Raw genomic sequence first — 24958 nt, forward strand, 5'->3', positions numbered from 1 at the left:
AGGTTTTCCCAGTGCGAACACGTCCTGTTACGTCGTGTCTGTTATCTTGTTTCCACAGACGATCACCAAAGTGCTGCTGCAGTACTGTGCCCTGCTGTCCAAGAGCTTCCCCTCCTACTGCGAGAAGGAGAAGATAGTGAGTACTCTGATCATCTGTCGTGCACTCGCTGCACAGTGGATGAATATTTCAGTTGCTGCTGTTACTGCTGCTGCCCACTTCTCTGTCTCTTCTGTCTCTGTTATTTTCTCTGTTTGCCTCTTTCATCTTCCCGTCATCGCCTCCTTTTTACTTTTTGTTTTTCTCTGTTTCTCGCCGGCTTCCCTCCATTTGCTCTTTTATATTTCTTCTCTCTTTGACTCTCTTGACTTTTCCTTCTTCACCATGCTGTTAGGGTATTTTTTTTCTCGCCCACCTGCACCTGTTGTCTCACATCTTCCTCCTCCTCCTCCTCCTCCTCTTCCTCTTCCTCCAGCCCTGTGTGCTGATGAACAACATCCAACAGATGAGGGTCCTCCTGGAGAAGATGTTTGAATCCATGGGAGCAAAACAGGTGAGAGAAACGCACAACAAACAACACAAAACGCAACACAAGGACGTTAATCACCCGAGAGCCAGAGGAGAAAACTTTTTTTTATTATTTTGGGTCAATGAAAAAAAAAAAAAGGAACTGAGGCTCCATTTAAATCCAGTGGCGACAGAAATATGTGACATTAATGCACATTTATCTGAAACACACAGCAGCTGAAAGAGACTGAGAGTAAACAACATTATATTTAGCAGACTTGAATTTCTTTAATGATAAAGTGTTGAAATCCTGTTGTTTGTTTCAGTAATCTAATATATATATTAATATATCTTTAGCTGCTGGCAACAGGAGATCTAATCAAACAGAACAATAATCATAGATCAGTCTGACTCAGCAACGGCTTCGTGACTTCTGGTGGTCTGCAGTTGAAAAACTGTCTGGTTTCGATGGGTTTTATGCATTTATTTAAAAGATCTTGCAGTTTATTTTCTATTTTATTGCAGTTTCTTTTAAATATTGGTTTTGTTCTTTATTTATCGTGTTATATTTCAACGTTTAGTCGATTTAAAAAGTGGCAACATGTGTTGTTGAGATTTTCAGTCAAGATTATTCAAGAAAATCGATGCCAGCGAGTGAGTTATAGGTAGTTACTTAGTAAGTGTTCCCACTAGTTGTGGTGGACGAGTGCTTGTGATGCTGAAGTGTTGTTTTCTTCTTCTTGTCAGTGCGTGTTGAGTGTGTTTTGTTATTCAGCCCAAGACGTCAACCAGAGGAGAAAAAACTGATCTTAGAGTTTGTTGTTGTGAAAGAAAAAGTTGTACACAATTTGATGTTGATGTTTGAAGTTGTGTGTTGTTTGGTGACGAGAAAAATGCTGGAAAGAGCTGGAAAACTCTGACAACAAGACGTTCCAGCTCCTCCAACAGCTGCCTCGGGTTTTACAGATGTTTCTAGTTTGCCGACGTTCATTCAAAAGGTTTTTTTGAATGAGAACCAGGAAACAGTGGTACATCCCAGCTCATATGTGGGTCACCTCACCCTCCTCCAGGTGTGACCTAATTATTGTAAAGCAATGAGTCTGTATTTGTTTACTGGCTGCTACCAGGAGAAGCAGCAGAGTTCATTTCATGCAGGAATATTTCTTTTTCTTTCTGTCAGTTGTGTGTAAAAGTTTGAGGAGACACAGAGCTCCACAAATAACAACCAGTCTGAGTCTCCACCAATATGTTTTTCTTCAAAATCGATCTCCGTTCACATCATCATCACCCTGAAAACTCATTCACACAGCACATCACCATTCACTAAACTGCATGAAAAAGATCAAAAGAGCCTTAAAATGCAGAATTTCCACAGAACTGCACACAGAAGTTTCAAAGCAACGATAACATGCTCAGTTTTAAATCGTTATCCGTGAGACCGGTCGTCAAGGTTTGATAAGAAAGTGACCGCGGTGCTGACATCATCGTGTCCAAAGGTCTCTGTCTGAAAATCTGAAACCTAGAAGAAGTCCAGATCCGTGCTGTGTCATCATCTGTGACGGCCTTGTGAGCTGCTCTTCGCTCTTGTGTTTCTGCTGAGTCATTCTTGACTCGTCGGTCTCGTCTGAATGAAAGCAACATGGCTGAAACCTACTTTAAAAATACATCAGGTTCTTCTCACTGGATGAAGGTGCAGCAGGTGTTCAGAAAAAAAAGGTGGCGCCTCTGCAGTGTGTGTGTGTGTGTGTGTTTACACTTTGGATTATTTTAAGTCAGGTGTGAGATTGAGTGTGTGTGTTTTTCTCTACAGATAACTGCTGAGGAGGAGAGGGTATGTCGAGGTTTCTTTGTTTCCTACCTCCCCTCTTGTTGCTCCTCGACCTCAAACATCCAAAACAAACTGTCCCGTCATCACAGAACCCCCTAGTTAGTTTTTCTATTTTTAGTTTTAAGTAAGAGCTCAGATAGTTTCCTCTTCCTCCGCCTGCTCCTCTTCCTCCTCCTCCTCCTCTGTCCCAGACTCCCAGACGTGAACTGTAGTTTTTCTTTTTTTGCCTGATGTGATTTTTTATGACGCTGCTTCTTTCCTAAAGCTGGAGGAGGAGGAGGAGGAGGAGCCTGAGGAGGGCGACGAGGAGGTGGGTCAACTCTTTTCTTTTTGTCCGTCACAACCTCGAACCTCAAACCTCAGCGTCACGCTCAGATGGAGATGAGGAATATTCAGCTTAGACGTTGAACTTAAAAACATACAGTGAACTTCAATATACTGTAGTGCTGACGTATCACAGGTTTGAACCAATAACTTCAATCATGATAACAATAACAAAACATTGGAATAACAAAGTGCAATTAAATCACATGCACAATGCAGATGAAATTAAAAAGATGTCAAACAATGGGAGTTTTTTTCTAAGAATGTGTCAAACAGAGAACTGACTCTATACTGTAGGTCTGATCTGTCCCATGGGCAGGTAGGTGTATAAAAGACGAGAAGAGAAGGGAGGAAGGACAATAAATTACAGTACTGTACGCCACCTGTTTTTAATAGTGGTAATACAACTATCTTTTTATTCTACTATTTAATTATCCTTTAGATTATATGCTTTTCTTGCTTTTATTATCTGCTTTTACTGCCTACTGTTGTAACACCTGAATTTCCCACCGGGGATTAATAAATTATTGTTATCGTTATCAAAGTCTAAGGGCCCAAACAACAACAGAGGCCCCGTCCCCTTGAATTATGGCTGCATTGGCTTCATTCAGGCTTCCTGTAAAATAAATACCTGTAAATACCTGTTACAGCCAATGAGAGTGTGTGTGTGTGTGTGTGTGTGTGTGTGTGTAAGTCTGTGTGTTCAGAGGGTCATAATGTTAAAAATCAGTCGAACCTGTCCTCATGTCTGTGCTCGGTTAAGACTTTAAACTCGTCCAGAGTGTGGCGTCACGATCTGATCTGATTTCAGTCTCATGGTTTTAGATTTTACTGGAGTTTGTGTCACAGTGACTCGTTTCATTGGACACAAACATACACAACATGGTTTATTCTTCATACGATTCTCTCTTATGCAAGTTTGTGTGTGTTTGTAATATAAAAACTACATTTACTCTGCCTACTTTATTCCTGTGCGTCTCCAACAACAGGCCATGTCTGACCATGAGGGGCAGGATGACATGGTGGGTGGGCACAAAAAAAACAAATACAAAACAAAAATCACTTTTATTTTCTGCTAAGTCATGTTTTCTTTGTGTTTTTAAATAACTTATCTTTTGTTTGTGACCCTCGTGGCCTCCAGTCAGTGGGATCCAAGGTGAGAGAGGGAGAGTTTTCAGTCTTTATTATTTCCTTAAATCTCATTTAAGCTGTTTGTTTTTATGCTTTTTTTGTTTTGTTTTTTGTTATATTTCACATTTTCTCTTTGTCGTTTTGTCCATCTCACCCCAGTCTGGCTGCTCAGACTCAGAGGGATCTGAGGTAAGACAGAAAACAAGTAGAAAGTAGAAAGTAGAAATGTTCATTCATAATTTAAAGTGTGCTCATTTAAACGTGGAGTAAAAAAGTAGAAGCTCATTTCTACCTGTGAGCTGCCAGCTGTAATCACTGGACCTGTGAACCTCACTCAGAGGTCAGAGGTCAGAGGTCATGTGTCAGGCCCTCAGGTCTATTTGCAGCAGCCTCGTGTTTATCATTTGAATAATTTGGTTCATTATCATACGTTAGTGTCTGATGAAGTGAATACTGATTGGACAGTTGCACAGTCTGAACACGACCAGTGCTGGTTCTCTAACAACGATGATCAGACCAGATGGGGTTTTTTTTTATAGATAACACATTTTATCACTGAATCTCCTAAATCTGAGTTATTTCATGTGTCACCTCGATGCAGCTCGAGGTCACGTAGCTTTTATTACAAGATTAAACCCAGGAAAATATGATTGTTTTTATATTACTTTTTGTCTTCATGACTGGATCAGCAAACACCAAAAGGTTCAAGATAAAGATAACGCTGAAAATCTGTTTGATTGACACTGTTTTGGTGTTTGATTGGTTGATTCAAAACGTTGCTAAACTCTGACTGGTGCAGGGACGTACTACAAACTCTGACTTTAGTGGGAATCCAGGATATTTTAAACCCACCTGAAACCAGACTTGACCTTTAAATTGGTTATTATGGTGACGACGGGAGCTGGGAACTTGGATTAGCAGCTGCAGACCTGAGAGCGTCTATGTTGTATGAAGGAAGCTGATAATATAAAGCTTTGTTTTATTGTGTGTTTTTTTATTTATTTTATTTGATCATAAATTAATATTCATGATCAGATGGTTTTAATTAATCTATTAAAAAGTGACACATCTGCTGTTTAGTGTCTCCTCTTGCGCCACATGTTAGCAGAGCTCTGATAGCATTCAACCTCGACCTCCATCTGTGTTTAATAGACCAGACCAGATAATTGAACTTGATAGTGTTTTAAAATGTTGTGTTAAGCTGCTGCTACATGGCGTCTCGAAACGACTTTGCTGACTCGACTTTGTTTGGAGGAGGAGGGGGTAAAAGTTACTGTGATGTTAACAGATGTTTTATGGGACGTTATGGTGCAGAAGCAGCTGAATGTGCTGCTCCTTTGTTGTAGTAAATGATTTTAAAAAGAGTGACGTGTCTGTAAAGGGCTGCTGCGTCTGTTTGGACATCTCCACTTATTTAATATGATCTGTACTCCTTATATATTGTATTTATCGTTATTCTAATGCTCTTATTCTGAGGTTTTATTCATGAAGAGGATCCACATGATTCTTAATGAGAGTTTTTTAAATCTATGTTCACTCTGTAGAGCCAGGTTCAACACGCTTGAAGAGGGTGGAGGTAGATCTCAGAGGTTAAAACTCATTGTTATCAAGTTTAAAGTTGAAGATGTGTGAGAAGAAAAAGTTGAAAATGTGAGACGTGGCTTATTTTTCGTTGTCTGCAGTAGAAGATCATATCAAACTTGTTCATTTTAGTTGGATTTAATGATGAAAAAGTTTGTTATTTTAGCCCAGAATCACCGGATCGTCATGTTGCCAGTTCCCCCTCAAACCTTGTAAAGGGTAGACATGTGTTTGAATTTTTTCTTGCAAATTTGCGATGTTATAATGTCAGAGAATTTCTGAGTTTTAAATCCCTACTTCTCTCCGCTGGCTTGTTTTATTTTAACCTATAAAGGCCTTAATGTGCTGTCGTACTGCAATTATTGTAGATCATTAATGACAGATTCAGGCTGTCTGAGCCCGTGAGCAACAAGCAGTTATCGTTATTATTATCATTGTGTGTTCTTGTATTTTCATCCACATGAGGAACTTGATGAGGAGTTCAAGCTCTTGAGAGTAAAGTCTAAGGTTGGATGTAGGTGTGAAGCTACAGTTTGGTGGATAAATGTTGGTTTTATGTGTATTTACGTGGACTAATGGGTGTAATGTAGGTCAATGAGGAACCACAGGAGAACAAATATGTGTTGGGTTTGGATTTGTTTAGTGTTAATGAAGTTGTTAGACCAAAAACCTGTTCACAGTGTCACTTTTTAATGACTCAGACCAGGTCCCTTTGAATGAAACACCTTTCTTGTGTATTCAATCAAACCGATGTCGTCCTATTGTGTAAAACGTTATAGAAGTTCAGTGTTGTGGAGTTTTGCAGCTGTCGTTGTCTTTTCTTGTTGCATCTGATTTGTGGTTTTCACCCGAGCTATTGTGGAAAATACTTGTGTTTTGAACAAAGAACAGAAAGTAAAGTGGTCTGAGGAGAATCACGTCGTGTTGTCACAGCTTCCTGCCCATTTCTGTCTATTAATCCGTTGAAGTGATAGGGATGTAATGAGATGTGAGGAGCTCTTGTGAATGCACTGAATGAACAAAACCTGGACTCTTGTCCTGTCTTGTCTTGTCTTGTCTCGTCTTATCTCGTCTCGTCCATCCTCAGATTGACAACAAGGAGAAGGAGAGCAAGGTCGGTCGTTCAGGCCTTTTTTTTTTTTTACCACAACTCTGTGTTTTGTGTCTTGTGGTGTTTTCGTTTTTTGTGTGTGAATTAGTCCAGACTGTTTAAACTTGTGCTGTGTGTTTTTGTAGCATCGAATTTATTAAATAGACAAAAAAATTCTCTATTTTTCAGTTTAATCACATTAGAAAATGTTAATGTAACTCCACAAGCAGCAGCCCAAGGAAAATGTAAAAAAAGAAATGTGTTTACCAGCTTCTGAAACCAAAGGATGTTATTATCACAGGTTTCTCTTGAAGGCAAAGCTGAAGTTAATCTGCCGTTAGAAGGTGAAGCCGAGGCTTTTTAATTTAGGAGCCGTCAGGTATTATTATTATTATTAATAATAATAATAATAATAAAAAAAACACATTTTACACCACCAGCCAACCTGTTAGGACTTCTGTGTGTTTTACATAAACTATTACAGGAAAATGAAGATGCCTGATAACTGTTGTAGTGGTTTTGTAAAAAAAAGAAAAAAAGAAAAAAGGAACAAGTTCAGGATCAGGACGTGAGATGACAAAGCAGAAATCTGCTCCTCAGATAAAAGCAGCGGGAGAAGATGCTGGAGGGAAGAGCTGAGTGTCACATTAGTCTGAGACGATTCAAGATCTTGTTGAAGTGCAGGAGCAAAAAAAAAGAAAAGAAAAAAATTTGAGATATTTTTAACTTTAGGCACTAAGAAGAAAGTACCAGGCATTTCTCAGAAGCTGCAGTGAATGTCCTCAGTTCAGGGAGGTGTCGCATAGAAACAAATAGTACAGTGAAGGTGTTTGTAGTTTGATGTTTATGGTATTTCTTGTTTGTAGCAGGCGTGTTTAGTTTGTGTTGTGTTGCGTGTCCTCCTGTAGGACGACTCCTCGGCGTATGACGACAGTGAGGAGGAGGAGGAGGAGCAGGAGAAGGTTCGGTTTCTCTACAAAGTGTTGGTCCCTCCAACATTCAACCATAACTGACCTCTCCTCCTGTCCTCTCCTGCTGACTGGGACACATCGTCCACTAAAGCCTCCATTCACTTTGCTGTAACAGTGTGTAATTGTGTGTGTGTAGCCTACTACAGTATGTGTGTGTCAACTGGTGTATGTGCTGATTTTTCCACCATTTTCTCCTCCTCCATCATCATCATCATAAAGAGGAATTAAGTTAACTACATCTTTCATTTGTCGTTTTCTGTCTGTTTACTTTTTTTTAATGTGTCTGTGTTTTGTTCCTTTTTGTCTTTTAAAGCTTGGCAAGGAAAAGGTGAGTGTGTGTGCCTGTGTGTGTGTACATGTGTATTCCTTGTATATTTTTGGGGGCTTTTTGCCTTTAATGAAAAGTGTAGTAGTAGTAGAGAGACATGAGAGAGGGAATGACATGCAGCAAAGGGCCGCCACTGTGCAGTAAAGAAAAGAAGTGTAGAGGAGTATAGTATAACATGGCTTACAGTAGCATAGCATCATATCGTGTTGTTTAGTACAGTAAAATGTTGTGTAGTGTTGCATAGTGTGGTACAGTGCAGTATAGGAGAATATAGCATAGTATTGTATCATATAGGCTACTGTTGTGTCGTATAGTATAGTATAGTATAGTACAGTACAGTACAGCATATGGCATGTTATAGTGTGGTATCCACAAGTTTCCGAACGTCATCTATGGTCAAAACCGGAAGCTGGTTTTGCATTTCCGGTGCAATTGTACGTTTACGTTTCCATGGTTTTCAGTCGTTGTCATAGTTGCGGTAAACGCATGGATCTATTAACGCTGGCTTTTAACACGGATGCCAATATGTGTGATAATATCCATTGTTAAAAGCTGGTGTGATGATCCATGCGTTATACAGATTACAGAAAAAAAATTCCACCGGAAGGGCAAAACCGGCTCACGTTCTTGACGTTCGGAAAAAGGTGGATACAGTAGTGTAGTGTAGTGTAGTACAGTATAGAATCGCATAGAGCCGTATTGTATACTATTATGTTGTGTATTATAGTGTAGTACACCATAGCATTGTATGATCGTACATATAGTAAAAACACAGCTCTCAGTTGACTTGTAGACTCGTAGAATCCAGTTTTGAGCCATAAAGTTCCTCGTATAGAATAGTATAGAATAGTATTCAGAGTGTTATGAACCCAAGAGTCAGCAAAACTGGACCGATGAGGTTTTTTACCTACAACAATGAGCTTTATTAATATGTGAGTCAGAGGCTGAACAGCCAGAGGCAAACGGACGGAGGAGGGAGAACCTAATAAACTGTGTGAATGTTGACTCTGTGTGTGTGTGTGTGTGTGTGTGTGTGTGTGTGTGTGTGTGTGTGTGTGTGTGTGTGTGTGTGTGTGTGTGTGTGTGATCAACTGTGTATGTGGCTTATAAGCATTGCTCACTCACAAATGTGTGTGTGTGTGTGTGTCCTTGCAGGCTGAGAAGAAAGACAAAGAGAAGCAGGTTGGTTTGTTGGTCGTGTTTCTGCCCTTCACCTCCAGATTTACTCTCATTTCCCTCCAATATTCACTGTATGAAAACACATGCACTCGTTTATTTACGTTCACTCTTGAAACAGCCACTTGAGTGTGTGTGTGTGTGTGTGTGTGTGTGAGAGAGAGAGAGAGAGAGAGAGAGAGAGAGAGAGAGAGAGAGAGAAATTAATGTTGTCGGCCTCTTTTCAACCATTCCCTTTCTTGTCTCTGCCTCAAGGAGGAAGCAAAGAGCAAAGAGGTGAGTGGGTGAAACAACAACTTCAGAGAGAAAAACTCCTGGAACGAGCACTTTTTTATAAATAAAAATCTCTGCCTTTTATGTGGATGTTTGATGTTGTGTTCATGTTGGCCGAAGGTCACATGAAAACTCAAATGATCAATATCTTTATTGGACACAAAAATAGATACAAAACAAGAGGCCAGATGTGTGTCGGCTGTAACAGCAGCAACAACAGTGTAAAGAGAGTAAATGTTTAACAACAGTTTCTTTGGTATCTGACCTTGTCTTATTTTGACATGTTGGACGTTGATTGATCAAATTATTGGACCTGGTATTGATGATTGAATGACGACTGAAAATGAAAATGAAAATGTGAAATACAGTTGTCTTCCACAAGAACAGATAACAAACAAATGACAGCAAATACATTTAATGAAGCATCATGAGGAGAACAAAGACTAACAGCCCAGAATATCAATCAATCAATCAATACAACAGTCAAGTGTTATTTATAAAGCACTTTTAATACAAGTCACAATGCAGCTGCATCTATCTATCTATCTATCTATCTATCTATCTATCTATCTATCTATCTATCTATCTATCTATCTATCTATCTATCTATCTATCTATCTATCTATCTATCTATCTATCTATCTATCTATCTATCTATCTATCTATGGACTAAAGCTTTAGAATCTGATGCACTACAATAACAAACACAAGAAGAGTTGAAATAATATAAAGAGTCTGAAAATTATTATTAATAATAAAAATAAGTAGCAAAATAAAAGCATTACAAAATCTGAGTAGACAAAGATTGATAGTTGAACAGCAACACTGACTAAACGTTATAAAATATAACAGAACCAAGGTCCAAAGGCATACAGTATTATATTATATATTATGTATAATGTATTATATATTATAATAAACTGTTAATACACAGTTGGTTTATAGCTTCAGATCCTGTACGAATGCACCGTATCACTTACTCCTCTCGTCTTCTGCTGCCTCCGTCGCAGCAGCTGACTCAGACATTTCCCAGAATCCATTTCAAACGATCAATCCCATTTGGAAAAAAAACCCCAACAACAAAACAAAAAGAAATCCCTCGGCTGTTGCCAGAGGCAGCAGAGTCTGATTCAATCTGAGTGATTTCATTTTGTTTCTGTGTTTGTCACGTTTGATTTGAACTCTGTCATGATTTAGTTTTTATGGAGGGAAACAGGTGTCGCAGGTTTTTATTCTGTTTTGTTTTGTTTTGCTCCCCAGTCAAAGGAGGAAGTGAACAAGGTTTGTTTCATCTGTAGAGCTTTTTCCCCTCTGATCCACCTGTTCAATAGACCCAGTAAACATCCCTGTTGTTCCAGTTTCCCTGATGTCTCAGTCATATAAACCTTACTGTACACACATATCTTTGGATTAGTTTCAACCAGTTAATTAACTGATCTTATTTTGTTTTTGTTCATAATTTATTCAGTTTGACTATGATTAACAACCAAATTCATGATCTTGATGATCTTATTCCAAATTTGGTGAATTTCTATGTCAAATTTTGAAATATTTGTGGGGAATTTTTTTTCCTTTAGCTTCAGATAGCCTATATACAGCGTGGAAAAATAAGTATTGAGCTATCGATAGACTTACATAGTGAGCATGCATAGAGGCCATGGTCGTTGAGTGCATTAATCTGAACCTGGTAATTCCAGGTCTGTCTAAAGCTCTCTGTCAGTGATCCTCGGCTCTTGGACAGCTCTTTTGACTCTGTCAGAAATCTTGCGAGCACCTGGTTCTGGTTGTGGCTAGTTCATGGTGAAATGATGTTCTCTTCAGTTCTGGATAACGGCACTAACGGATAAAACGGTGCATTCAGACACGTCTGTAACTGATGCCATCAGTTTGTTCTGCAACATCAGTTTCTGAAGGTCTGGAGACGCCTCTTGTGTGACACCTTGGTGATGAGAAACCTTTCTATAGGCGTCAATTTGGGCTAAAGCAGCTGATATTACTTTGCACTGATACATGTAGGGGACATGATGACTTTCAGACTGCAGCTGCTTTCTTGGCTTTCCTGCACCTTTTTTTCCTCATGTGTTCAATACTTATTCCCTGTGTCATTCACTATATTACACGTAACTTAATTTATGGATATAAATGTTTGGACTTCTTGTGTGCCTCACTTGGGTTGTTGCCGACATTTGGTGAAAATTTCATGCATTACAGCATTATTAGAAATACTGTTTTCTGAGGAAAATGTTGATGTGTTTAATACTTATTTTCCCCGCTGTGTTTTATGTTTGTTTTTTTATATATATTTGATATTATCAAAAAGAAACATAATAAGATTTAGATACATTTTACAATTGTGACTTATGTTAATTTGCATTAACTATCAGTGAGTCATTATTCTGCTCATGGAAACGATGCAAAAATGATATTAAGTACAGATATCCTTTATTTCACCAGGAAGTGTCATTGAGATTTAGATCCAGTGAGTGAAGAACATAAGATAAGAAAAAGACGTACACACAAAGTACAAAACAAAATATCTGAACCCTGATCACTGCAGCTGCAGTGATTAATCTTGTTTATCACAAACTTGATGTGCATATTTGAATAAATAAGATCTGGTCATTTATTAAGTTTGACAGAGCAGATGCATGTCAGTGAGTTCAGACAGCAGTGAAACACTGGACTCGTACAGGTGACGTCCCTTTTGTCTTGTAGCGTCCTCATAAACTGAAGGCAATAAACAAAAAGCTTTTATTAAAATCACCCACTCGCCATCACGCAGCCCACCAGACACTAAATCACACAGCCACACCCAAACTATAGCAACAACGAGTTTTACCCTCTGTGCAAACCCTGTGTTTCTTTTGTGTTTGTGTGACTTTGTCTTCTTTGTTTTACTTTTCTTTTCTTTTCTTTTCTCTTTTTCTTTCCTTCCTGTGTGTTTTCGGTGAAGACTGAAGCCACAGCTGCAACAAAGAAGGTACAGTTGTGTGTTTGAGACAGATAACAGAGTCACACCGACACTTATCACCTGTAAAGGACGCTGCTAATTTCAAGCTGTGATTCTAGTCAGGCTAACATGCATGTTTCTGTGTGTTTGTGCATGTGTATGCTTTTCTTCTTCATTCATTTCCTTCCTCCTCTCAGAGTATTGAGGAAGAACTGAATGAATGGAGGATGTGAAGCAGCTCTGAGGTGTGAACGTTGCCTGGTTTTATGTGGGAGATGTTTAACATGCAAACATATAATGAACCAACAAATGCTGTTTTTCTATAGGAACCAAAATAACACAAGCCTGAAAAAATGTTTCATTGGGTTTTTTTATTAATGATATGTAATATATACATTAAAGTATCAAAACTGGCTAATACTGCACAGCTACAGGTACACACAATAAGTATTTATAAAGCATTATTAATACTATAAAGCATTCATTTGACAGTGATACTATGTGCACACAGTTACATCTCATCTACAATGTGTTTAATTATTGTATTTCCACACTTGATGATGGATGAGAATATGAATTTATAAATCAATTACACCCCAGCTATTTCAAGTCAGTGGTTCATAAGATCATTTATAAAGTGTCACTAAATGATTAACAAACTCTTTGGCTGCACATTTAAGAAAAACCACACACTAATTAGAATCAGTGTTGGAAGAATGCTTTATAAATGATGAATTGAGGATTTAATAATGCTTAATTTATGTTTAATAAAATAGTTATTACAGTTTTAACTAAAGCTACAGTTCATCTAGTGACCACTAGAGTTTGTCTCCATAGGCTCAAATGTAAAAACATCCAACTTTACAGCAGAAACAAACACATACAGACTTGATACAAAAAACAGTTTTGAGCCAATTTCCTCTTTGAATAACTGTTTGGATTTAATTAAAGCTAAAATTTCTGCATAATTGAGGGCGTGGCCACTTTGAGTGACAGGTGTATGAGCACACCAAAGTATTGGCTCCACACATGCTCCGCCTTTTTGCCTATTTTTGGATTAGCCGGGACTTTACGGGGGCGGAGTCAGGATCTGCCAAGACGGCGACAGCGAAGCAGCTCACTCTGAGCTTCAAAACAATTCCTTTAGAAACTTCCTGATCCAGATTTTCTGGGACACGAACTCATCCACTCGATGACCTGTCCCCCCCGCTACGCATACGTCAGTGATCATTATTCATCCACCTGTCTTCAGCCAGTCTTCGTCCTCCAAGGACGCGTCCCACTCGTGCACACACGGTCACCTTCAGATATCCATAAAGATGTCCGACTACACTTGACACGAGCAGCTCATATAAAACACAGCCGGGCTCTGGGACACTTTTTGGATCTGGACCAAGAACTGGCTCGCTCTGAAGCGGCAGAGTTGGACGGTCTTTTCTCAATTAAAATGTAAGACAGTATAAAACACTGTCACTTGAAAGTCACAGCCCTCCTTTAGTCCAATTAGGTGTAATGGCAGCCTGCCCACCGTCTTCCATCTAATAACACAGTTCCACAGTTATCGATGGCACACTTTCCACACTGACTCCTCCTGATGTCTCATCCTGCAGCCATTTGGCTATTACAACATGTGGCACTCGCTTTCACATCCAGCATACTGATGAGTTTCAGCCCTCAGGAGCTGCTTTACCGGCTCATTTCATCTCACAGGCTGCCACACCAGCAGGGGGCAGCACTTTGTTTAGCTCCAGTTTTTTTTGTTGTTGCAGTAACTCTTAGATGAAAAAGTGAAAAAGATAAATGTTGAATCCTCCCGATCACCAAGGATTCAATTCAACATGTTTGAGGATTAAAAGCCGTGTGTATCCAAGTTATTCTGAGTGATTAGACCTCGGAGCGCAGTCGGTTAATTACATAAGATCCCCACAGTCCCATAAGAAGGATGAATGTTTGAGTAAAAAAGAGAGAGTGTCGGTCTGTGCACGCCCACACAGTCCAGCAGAGACGGCTAATCACAGAGGAAGTATGAAAACAGCAGCAAGGATGAACAGTATAAAAAGACTCAGAGATCACAGCGTTGAGTGTTCACCTGTCAAACTGCTGCACAACTTTGGTGTTTTGACTATTTTAGAGAGTTTCAGAGTTTCACAACACAATGCAGCCGTTCAAATGAAATCCCTGAGGCGACGGTGTTTGTCTGAGTCTGTTCAGAGCAAAGGCTTTCACCTGCTCTGAGTGTTAGATAGTGTTGTGGTACTCAAGACCGGTCTCACATTTTTTAAGGTCTTGGTCAAGCTGGACTCTGGATTTTTTTTTTTATCAAGACCAGTGAAGACCACAGCTGCAGTGACATCTTTCTTTTTTTCATCCCAAATGTCTCTCTGTCAGTTCAATAACTAATAATAGTTCAATTAAAATTGTTCTACTAATGTCACTTTTGCGTTTTCTGTTCAGATCATTTCCATGTAAACGTAGCCTCAAACCCTTCCAGGTGTTGAAGGGACACAGAGCTTTATCTCACGTCTTCCACGCCATCTTCCTCCTCCTCCTCGCCACGTTTCTATTCTATAGAAATAACTTGGAGTTGAGCCTCCTACTCTCCACAAGTGGAGTTAACTCAGGAGAAGTGACATAGGAAGGAGCGAAGGCCTCCTGCTGCTCCCAGAGTTTCAAGAAAAAGACTTCTCTCCTTCATCCCTCTCTCTCCTTCAGCCTCTCATGTTGTATTTTTGAGGACCTGCTCGAGGGAAGGAGGGGTGGTCAGGAAATGTCGCGCTCTTTACAGCTTGAAACGCTCCTTTTTTTCCACGCACCACCGGTGGTGAATGTGTTTGAAGACGTCTGAATGAGCTCCTCGTGTTTTTTTCCCCCCCTTCATGTCTTACAAACTCTTCATGTGTCGTCACCGCCGCCGCTGTCGCAGCCATTCACCGGGTTTCAGTCGGTTTCTTTCCTGTTTATTGATCTGCATCACACATAGGCTAATACACACTCGTACTGTAACTGTGTGCAGCCCTGAGTGTTTACTCTTTCAATGATCAGCAACATCTGGTTCATGCATGTTTATTTTGCTGCTCTAGAATCAGGAAAATGCAAAAGGATGAGACGCTGGTGTCGACTGTGTCGCTTCAGTTTGAGTTGACTGGAGGAAAAGAACCAGAGCTCACAAGGAAAAAGAAGCAGCTTCCTTTGGTTTTAGTTATTTATTCTCCCTGCAAGTTTCTCCAAAAGGTGCAGCGGTTGCATCACTAGACCCAGGACCATAAACAGAGAGAAACTCATTAGTTTTAAGGGTTGAAGTTGGACTGTGTGGTTGGTCCCTGATGTCCGTGGATGCAGCTGTGTCATATTTCCAGCTGTGATTCTGCTGCCGGAGCAAATCAAAGCTTTTACATCGAGTGTTTCAACAGGAAAAACCTGCAGCTTCATACTGTTACTATATCCAGTCTGAGTCACAGGTTAAAGTTAAAGTAGCACATGATCAGATTCAGTCAATACTAGTGCTGCTGTCAAAAGTTAATGTGACTTAATGTGTTTATGCAGATTTATTTTATGGCCACAGTTATTTCTTTTTTGACATGCAATTAACACATATTGAGTTATTTTGTCCTTTGAGCCGACCCGTAGTTTGAGGAGATGAATCAGTTGAAGCGTCTCTGTGAACAGTCACTACTCAGACGAAGCCGACGTGTTATTACATTTATTTGCAGTGAAGCCTTTGCGGGTTTCTGGACAATATATATTTCATAGTTGTTGGTTCATGTTTGAATACAGCAGCATGTTTGTCCTTTATTTAACACTTAAAACTTAAAAATGGAACACATAAGATGTGATAGATATGGGATTAATTATGGACATTCGTACACTTTGTGATGAAATATTATAATTGATTGTCAGCCCTGAGTTAAAAAACAATATGTTTTGTCTGAAAGATGTTGAATTTTTCTAATTTGTGCAGATTCATTGTCACAGTGACAGTGATTTTAATGAAAAAACGCCTGTACCAACATGTAACAGTCACATTTTCTCACTCGATCCTCTGTGCATCTTCTTGACAAACCAGTTTTATGTTTGATTACAGTCGAGAAATGAAGCTCCACGTCCCTGAATGTGTGTAAATGTCTGACGGATTCACTCACACTAATACTGAAGAACATTTTACATGTATTTGTGATAGTGTGCAGTGTGAGAGAGGTTCAGATTGGAAAACACTGTTGGAAGTGAATCTAGTTCAGAGAAAAACAGGAGTCACTGAACACTTCAGCTCCGAGCAGCCGAGTAAAAATAACCTCTTATCTCCTTCTTCCTCCTTCTTCTTTGTGTGTGTGTGTGTGTGTGTGTCTGTGTGTGTCGTAGCTGGATACAGAGGCAGCGAACATCCTCAACGAGCTGCAGGTGAAGCTCAGCACCGTCCTGGACAACTTCAGCACCGTGTTCGCCAGGAGGTAACACACACACATGCACAGAGACACACACACACACACACACACACACACACACAGACAGAGGTTTACATCAGCCTCCTCCTTCTCTCCCTGCAGCTTCCAGTCTCGTATCAACGGCTGCATGCGTCAGATGGCTGAGATCCTCTACCAGATCAAAGGGCCCCCCAACCACAACACAGCGGAGGCAGACGCTGACAACATGCTGAGGCCGCTCATGGAGTTCCTGGATGGGAAGTGAGTCGAGCTGCTGCAACACAAAGAGGCTCCATCATTAACGACACCACTGATGGCATTAACGAACTAAACTGTGATGCATCAGCCGCTCCTGAAGGATTTAAGCCTCCGTCCCTTTTTTTTAATCCAGACACAGAAGAAACTGGGTCAATATTTGCATCAATGAAGCACCAAACCATCAATGATTACTTTTATCTTTACTTAGGATCAATATTAGGGTATTTACTTGGTGACGCTGCTAATGCACAACAGCTAAAATCTGTCTTTGTTTTCATTAGCGCGGTTGAAACATTAAGGAGTAGTCGTGTGGCCCCTAAAAAAGTCTCAGAGAGTCAACAAAATGGAAAGTAGAGCAGTTATAAAGGTGTGAAAACCCAAAGTTTTCTTGATGAATAAGAGGAGGAAGTGAAGGTAACACCGACTGTTTAAATTGTGATAGAGAAAAAAAGTAAAAAACATGAATTCAGTATCATTACGTGACATTTAAAGCTCCTGTCCTGCAGCAAAGGTGCAGAACATGAACAGGTAGAAACAGAAAATCAAACGTAAACAGTGTATTTCAACACTTCAAAGTAACTTTACTTTACACAGCTAATAATTTATTGAAGGACGTATGCCAGAGACTAAATTCTGAGACTTGTGGTGTTTATTATGTTTAGTAAATTGCTCCATTTAGTCTCCCGTATACATGAATTTATCACTCTTTAGTGATTACTGTGACCTTCTCTCTTTATATGTGGTGGTTTTTTTCACATTCTGCGTCTTGATCTCATCTGTTTCACTCTGAACAACCGTCTCAAGGTTTCACACACGTAGCGTTGGTAAACAGCTGGAGGCGTCTTCATTTATCTCTCCGTGTTATCTCTTATTTTCTCTGCGTTCAGTGTGAAATGTTAAATATCAAGATGAATCTCCAAGAAAACCTCCAAGAAATCTGAATCCAAAGCAGAGAGGTTTGGACTCATTGTTCAGTCTGTTCCTCAGCAGAGTAGTCCTTAGGATTTATAAAGCTAAAGCCGTCACATTGAAGAAAATAAATACATCTATAGTATGTGTTTTACGAAAAGGCTTGACAGGAAGCACACAAATGTTTTTATATCAAAATGACCACAGGTGACCACAGGTCATAAACCTGAAACAATCAAATCAAATACAAAAGGTCACATATAATAATATCAATGAAACTATAGCCTATAACCTCTAAACTACTACTACTTTCATTTTTCAATAAAAAGCCAAGCACTAACCACAAATGCTAAGTAACACTCTTATTAGAGGATGACTGCCTAACAGTGCGGTAAACATCAACACAACACAAGATAAATATCGTTAGCAGGCTATTTTCCACTTAGCTGCTGCTACTTACCAATGGCTGTGTGCTTCTGTCTAAGACCTGGATATAAACTACTGCCGTGATCAAACAAAACCAGAAGCCGCATGGACTTACAAATAGCTTTTCAGAATAAAATGAGGAGGTACAGAAACCCTTGAATACATTATTCAGACTCACAAATAATAATAAAATAATTTCAATAACAAAAGTCTTCCTTCAACGTCCTCTGAATGTTTAACTTGCTGTTAACTTGCTTTGTCGTCTCATCCAGTCTCAGCATCTTCGCCGACATCTGTGAGAAGACGGTGCTGAAGAGGATCCTGAAGGATCTGTGGAAGATCGTCCTGAGCAGCCTGGAGAAGACCATCGTCCTGCCTCAGAGCAACGACAGCCTGGTAACCATGACAACCAGCCCCTCTCTCTCCCCATCTCCCAACCCAAAACCAGAACCATGAACCCATGAGATATAAACCCAGTCCTGAACAATCAGAGAGAAGAGTCAGACTCATGATGGACGGTTTTAATGCTGACTTCATTTCCCACAATGCAACTCAGTCGCCTTATTGTTTACATGTAGGCCTACTTCCGGGTAGAAAACCAGCATGAGAACAATAGTGACGGACAAGAGTTTCGCTAGGCTCTATGTCTCATTTTCAGGTTTAGACTAATCTGATGTTTGTAAAGTCTATAAAACCAATGATTGGACAAACATTAGCCTACTATTTATGTGTTATCGTAAATTGGCAGGGCTAATGTTTAACTTTAATAACTCAGTGACTCAATAAACGGTCCATGAAAAATATTTTTGCAGCGGATATCTTAGTTACAACATGACTGAGCTAACTGCAGTAGTTTCATGTCATGTCCGAGTCCGACAACAGGAGGGTTTTAGTTGATGTCCTGATGTTAGCTTAGCTACCGCCGTTAGCTTAGCTACCGCCGCTCTGTCCCTGTCAGCTGCCTGCCACTGATGCTTTCTAGACACCGTGATTCCCCCAAAACTGAATAAATACCACAAACAAAACTGCTTTGCTCGTGCACACAGAAATAGTGTTTCTTTCTTAATTTCAGATTTGTCTAAACGGTGTGAAAAACATAACTAAACTGCTGGTTTGGTGGTTTTCTACCCGGAAGTAGCCTAGTCAAACAAGAAGGCGATTCGTTCTATAGATTTGTTCTTAGCCCAGAGCTGAGAACAGATCAGAGTCAGACTAGTTAGATCAGGTTTTGGTCTCTCTTGATCGTCTTCGGATCAAGGCCGATGCCGACCGAAGTGACATTACCGGAGGCCGTTGATCGGGTTTCATGCAGGTTTTTCCCTCCTGAGCTTCATACATGAAGCCGTCGGGCGTGGTATTATTCCCCAGGACACCTAAACACACTTTGAAGTGTAAAATGTTAGGCTAATTCTTAATCTTCACACTGCTGCTTTGAAGATGTGACAAAGTGTCTCCTGTTGCTGAAGTGTCACCGCTGAGGCCTGAGAGCGAAGCACGACTGTGTGATGATGATGATGATGATGATGAGCTCCAGGTTCTGGTCCAGCTGTGACTGATCATCCACAGCTCACAGACAAACACAAACACAAAGAGAATATTTGTGCATGTTTTATCCATTAAGGACAAATAACATCCACAGTACTTTAGGGGTGGGGGAAAAATCTATTCATGAACTTCAAAAATACATTTTTTGTTAAGGTTTCCTCCGTCTCTCTGTGCACCCTCACAGGCTTCCGTACGCAGCGTCGTGTTGTTCAGCTGCTGCAAACAACTCTCACTGTTAACTGATAAGATTATATTGTTCTATTGAATGTCTGTGAGAGGCAGCAACCCGATCCTCTATCGTTGAGAGGACATCAGTGTTTTGTGTTTTTGTTTTTTGAATGAATGAATGAATTTATTTTATTTCGAACATAAAAATAAAACAAAATTTAAAAACAAAAAACAGAACACAAAAAAAGAATAGTGTCCGAAAAGGAGCAGGTAGAAGCAGAGACGTTTGGTAGAAGTAAAACTTATAAATATGACCTTAACCCTTTCTTACTTATCCAATTAAACGGCTTCATAAATAAATAAATTCATAAATTTACAACCAAGTATAAACATACAAACAACTATCCCCAATTGATTTACCCTTATAAATCACACACGCTGTTCAGCATTGGCGCTCAGATGGAGGTTAGATCTTCACATGTTGAACCCTTTTACAGTCTATGGTTGAACCCTTTTTATACAAAGTGCAGGCTGAAGAGAGAGGAACAGCAGAGCTACTCTGACAGCTCCTCTGTTTAGCAACCCCGTTGTTACAGATTGAATTGTCAGACACTCAAAGAGTCACATCCCTATTTTACTTATTATTTCTGTCCACTTTGATAAAATGTGTAAAAAAAAATTAAAAAAAAACAACCTTTCCTGGACAGTGCATTCAAGGACACTCCAGCATCTGAAAATCAGCTGCTTAAACAGCGGCAGCAACAGTTTTCACTCAACAAGCAACAGAAGTCACACACTAGGGATGCAAATTATCGAGTAATTCATTAATCGATAGTTGATAGACCTTATCGATCGATGATCGATTAATTGATAAGCGGCGATTTTCCTGAGAACCTAAATTTAAGGGGAAAATTCCTTATGGACTTTACACTAGTATTTGTTAATTTATTTTAAGAGCACAGCACAATGAAAATGTTTAAGTAGCACGTTATTTGGGACAGAGAGCTCTGAGGTTGAAGTCCTATCATAATGAGATGAGATGAGGTGAGAGAACTGCGTTTCCATTACAGATTTTCGCAAAATAAAAGCGATATTTCTGAAACTTCGAAAAAGTGCAATTGCCATTTGCGGGTGTTTCCATTGAAAGGTATTTTGCGAATGAGCCGTAATGCGTCTTGCGTTTCTATGGTGACGGCACAGCAATCTCAGCTGCCGACAGCTGTTGCTGTTATTGTTATTAACAAAGACGAAAACAGCGCTTGATTGCTGAAAGGCAAAGCCCGTGTGGCGCTGCAGCGGCCACAAATAAGGACGCACTCACACGGGACAGTTATTCCGCACCGTGCTGAAGCCCGAATCCCCCCCCCCCCCCCCGTCCCCCGCTGGCCCGCACTCACACCACCTCCAACCCAAGCTGATCAAGCACGGTTTCCTCCGTTGATACAGAGGGATTATTTGTTTACCAACACAGCGGATGTGCGCTTTAACCTGACTGCAGAAAGAACGGAGCCTTTTAACACCAGCGGTGATGAGGCGCTGACATCAAGGTGGTTGTGTCCACACACCCGTACTGGTTTATGTGACTTAAGGTGACATTTCGGCGCAGGAGGGAGTGGGAGCGTGGATGCGAGCCAGTCTCCTTCAACCATGCAGGGAAAAGGGGAATGATAGGAAAGGGTTTTCTAATTTATTGAGAAACAATGCCCAGGTCAGCAATGCATGACAATAAACATGTGGTTCATTTGTCCCCTCAAGTTACATAAACCAACACAGCCTGGACACACGCGCTGTTCTCCGCGGCACCGCAACGAGCGCTTTTTTTTTCTTTTCTTTTTTTTTTTTTAAATTAAGCTCCGGTAGCGACCGGCTAAACTACGGTAGGATACTGTAAACCAGCGCGGATCCGGTGTGTTTATCAAAGCTTGTCCGCCGTGCTGAGGCACCGGGTCGGTTTGAGCTGCGTTCAGGCTGCATTACAACTCCTCAGGCAGCTCCGTGTCGGCGGCTTTTTGACTCGTTACTCACCGGTCGTCTGTGTGTTAGCGATGGTACAGCCTGAGTCCCGTATAGCTACAACAGGTAACAGTGTTGTCTCTTTTCACCTCCTCTCCCTCTCTCCCTTGTGTGCTGCAGTGCGCAGCGCTGCACACGTTTACACAGAGATCTGCTACATTATGTCGGCTTTGCTTGTTTACATTTCACAGTAAAACTCCCATTGAAAAGGAACGATTAATTGCAAGTAATTTAATTTAATCGATTAAATTCTTATCGACAATTAATCGATAGTCGATTAATTGTTTGCATCCCTATCACACACATTAAAGGAATAGTTCACCTAGTGAATACTGATGCTGATGAATACTCCGGAGTAGTTTTTTATTCCTCAAAGTGCATCTGGAGACCCGGGAGGCCGGTTCCTAGTCCAACGAAATCCAAATATGAGAGTAATAGGGCCTGACACAAAAAGGTCCATAAAACTACACAAAAACCATTTAATGTTCCTCCACACTGCTCGTCCACTGCAGTCCAAGTGTCCTGAAGGGATATAGTCCATAGTTTCACTGGAAACAACGTCATTTAGGACATTTTTACAGCCTAAACAGTCCTGTATCGCTCCAGGCAAATTCAATACAGGATGGTTTAGGCTGTAAAAATGTCCTAAATGACGTTGCTTCGAGTAAACCCTGGACTATATCCCTTCAGGACACTTGGATTGCAGCGGAATGAATTTCATTTTTTGGTGAACTATTCCTTTAGTATGTACACCTACTGTCTGTGTGTGTCACAATGTTCATTTAGTCGTAAATGCACTTTAACTTTGACTAAAATAATCCAAGTGAATATAACATGGGCACAGATGATGATGACAGTATCCATGATGATTATAACAACAGAAGGGCATTTGTGGTGTCATTTTCAGAACACATACAGTGTGTGTATGTGTATGTGTGTGTCTGTGTTGTGTGGTGTTGGATTATGATAATGCTATAGACTGTATATAAAAGATGATAAAGCCCCATTGAGACCAAAGTCAGCGCTCTGCCGCCATCTAGTGGTGGGCGTCAGTAGGTGTGTTAAACCTGCAAACAGCTTTTTTCCTCTTCACAAATTGTGAAAAATCGTGGTTTATAATAAAATTGAAAATCACTCATGACCTTTCTTTCTTTCTTTTTTTCTCTCTCTCTCCCTCTCTCTCTGCAGGGAGCCCAACTCCTCACAGCAGCTAAAGGACTCTCAAATCTCAAGGTGAGACTCACATATAAAGAAGCATCACCTGTTTATGGCTGAGACGCTACGTGTTTATCGTCATCCAGTATCTCTATTTTAGCTTTAAGACATTTTTTTTTCAAATTGTTTCAAAAACTGCTTGAGCAGAAACAACTTCAGCTGCAGAGACCCTGAGTGTAGAAGTCGTTGTATCATGGTGACGTCTCATTAGACTCAGTCAGCTGCTGCAGAAAGTCAGTTTCCTGCTTCGGTCTTTATATATTTTGAGCGTCGCTGCTGTTTCTGCTGCTGTGAGGAAACTCTTGTCTCATGTGAATGTGTGAACTCTGGTCGTTGCAGGGAGGAGGTGAAGCCAAAACCCTGACGCCCAAACAGTGTGTGATCATCGACGCAGGGCTGGAGACGATCAAGGTGATTGGATGAAAAAATATCATCTAAATGTATCTCATTGATTTGATTCTTAGGCATTAAAGAAAAATATAATAATCATAAAATGATTAGGTATCAGAACCAGAGTCAGATACTGAATTGATCGCTAGAGGGAAAACTGTGTTACAAGAATAGAGAACAGGAAGAGGATATATACTTACTTACACATAATAAGCAAATTTGAATGTAATATGTGATCGAAAAATTGAATATGTAAATTTAGATATGAGTTTTGGGCACATTTAGGATGTTACTTATTAGAGTAAATAATATATGAATAGGGAAGTAATTATTGTCTTTAATTTAGCTCTCCTAAAGGTTTTTTTTTCACATTTTCAATATATTTTATATGTAATGTTTTATTTTGTTACAATATTCAGATATGAAATACTTATGTCATTTAAATACAAAACAAGTTACAGAACAGTTGCATTAATCTGCTCTACAATTATTATCTGACCTTATTACTGTTATTTTGATATATTTAATCTATAATATATTTTTCTCTCCTTGTTTGTGGCGCTCTCGTTCCCTTCAGCAATATTTCCACGCTGGAGGAAACGGGCTGAAGAAGGCGTTTGTGGAGAAAAGTCCTGAGCTGGCGTCGCTGCGTTACGCTCTGTCTCTGTACTCCCAGAGCACCGACGCCCTCATCAAGACCTTCGTCACCACACAGCACTCCCAGGGTGACCACACACACACACACACACACTGCATGCACAATATAAAGGCCTTAAAGGGATAATTCAACATTTTGGTAAATTGGCCCGTTACCATAATCCCTATAGTCACAGCAGTAGGTTCATTACCTTTAATTGTCGATGCAAGCTATTTTTAGAACGGTGGAGCAGAGCCGCGAGCTGCTCAGAGCTACGCTACGGAGGCTCATGGGATTTCGTGGTTTCCCGTTGTGTTATTATCTCATAGCTTGGTGAATGTGCAGGTCACAACTTGTCCACCAGAGTGTTTTGGAGTTGTTGGATTGTGTATTTGATGAGTTTGATGAGGGAAACCAAGAAATCCCATGAGCCTCCGTAGCGTAGCTCTGAGCAGCTCCTAAAACTATAGCGAGTATGGCATTGGGCCAATTTGCCAAAACGTTGAACTATCCCTTTAAAGAATCAAATAGATAGAAATCAATAGAAAAGTTAACTGAGTCTCTTCTTCTTCTTCTGTCTTCTCAGTGCATGATGGGATGGGCATCAGAATCACTGGCAACGAGAAGATCCGACCAGACAGAGGTGAGTTTCACTGTCGAGATTCATTTTAGGATTCATAGTAGAAAAATAGATCTGAACTGAAACTGAAACTGATTCATCTGTTGAGCTGTTTTATCCTCCTTTCTCTTTTTTTGAACTGAGTAGAAACTCAGGAATAATCTCTTTATTAGATACTAAATATATAACAGTGTGAAACATGG

At 40.1% G+C, this 24958-nt stretch overlaps 1 protein-coding gene across 3 annotated transcripts in view; it reads left to right on the plus strand.

Annotated features, from left to right (window-relative positions):
- LOC146981013 (protein unc-13 homolog B-like) overlaps positions 1–24958 on the plus strand; it is a 188879-nt gene that overhangs the window by 160016 nt on the left and 3905 nt on the right. Inside the window, exons 19-32 of one of the 3 annotated variants that reach the window (XM_085785930.1) lie at positions 59–136; positions 474–551; positions 2316–2336; positions 2605–2643; positions 3647–3679; positions 3799–3813; positions 3948–3977; positions 16514–16602; positions 16699–16836; positions 18441–18564; positions 23083–23127; positions 23449–23520; positions 24077–24224; positions 24723–24779. In XM_085785930.1, the coding sequence (XP_085642056.1) occupies positions 59–136; positions 474–551; positions 2316–2336; positions 2605–2643; positions 3647–3679; positions 3799–3813; positions 3948–3977; positions 16514–16602; positions 16699–16836; positions 18441–18564; positions 23083–23127; positions 23449–23520; positions 24077–24224; positions 24723–24779 (967 nt within the window). Of the gene's footprint in view, positions 1–58; positions 137–473; positions 552–2315; positions 2337–2604; positions 2644–3646; positions 3680–3798; positions 3814–3947; positions 3978–8913; positions 8941–9189; positions 9211–12160; positions 12188–16513; positions 16603–16698; positions 16837–18440; positions 18565–23082; positions 23128–23448; positions 23521–24076; positions 24225–24722; positions 24780–24958 lie in introns of all 3 variants that reach the window. The other 2 variants (XM_085785931.1, XM_085785933.1) reach the window with 2 other exon arrangements.

The sequence above is a fragment of the Trachurus japonicus genome, chromosome 9 (genome assembly GCF_045865225.1).
Source record: "Trachurus japonicus isolate A0001 chromosome 9, Traja_1.0".
In the NCBI taxonomy this organism is placed as follows: domain Eukaryota; kingdom Metazoa; phylum Chordata; class Actinopteri; order Carangiformes; family Carangidae; genus Trachurus; species Trachurus japonicus.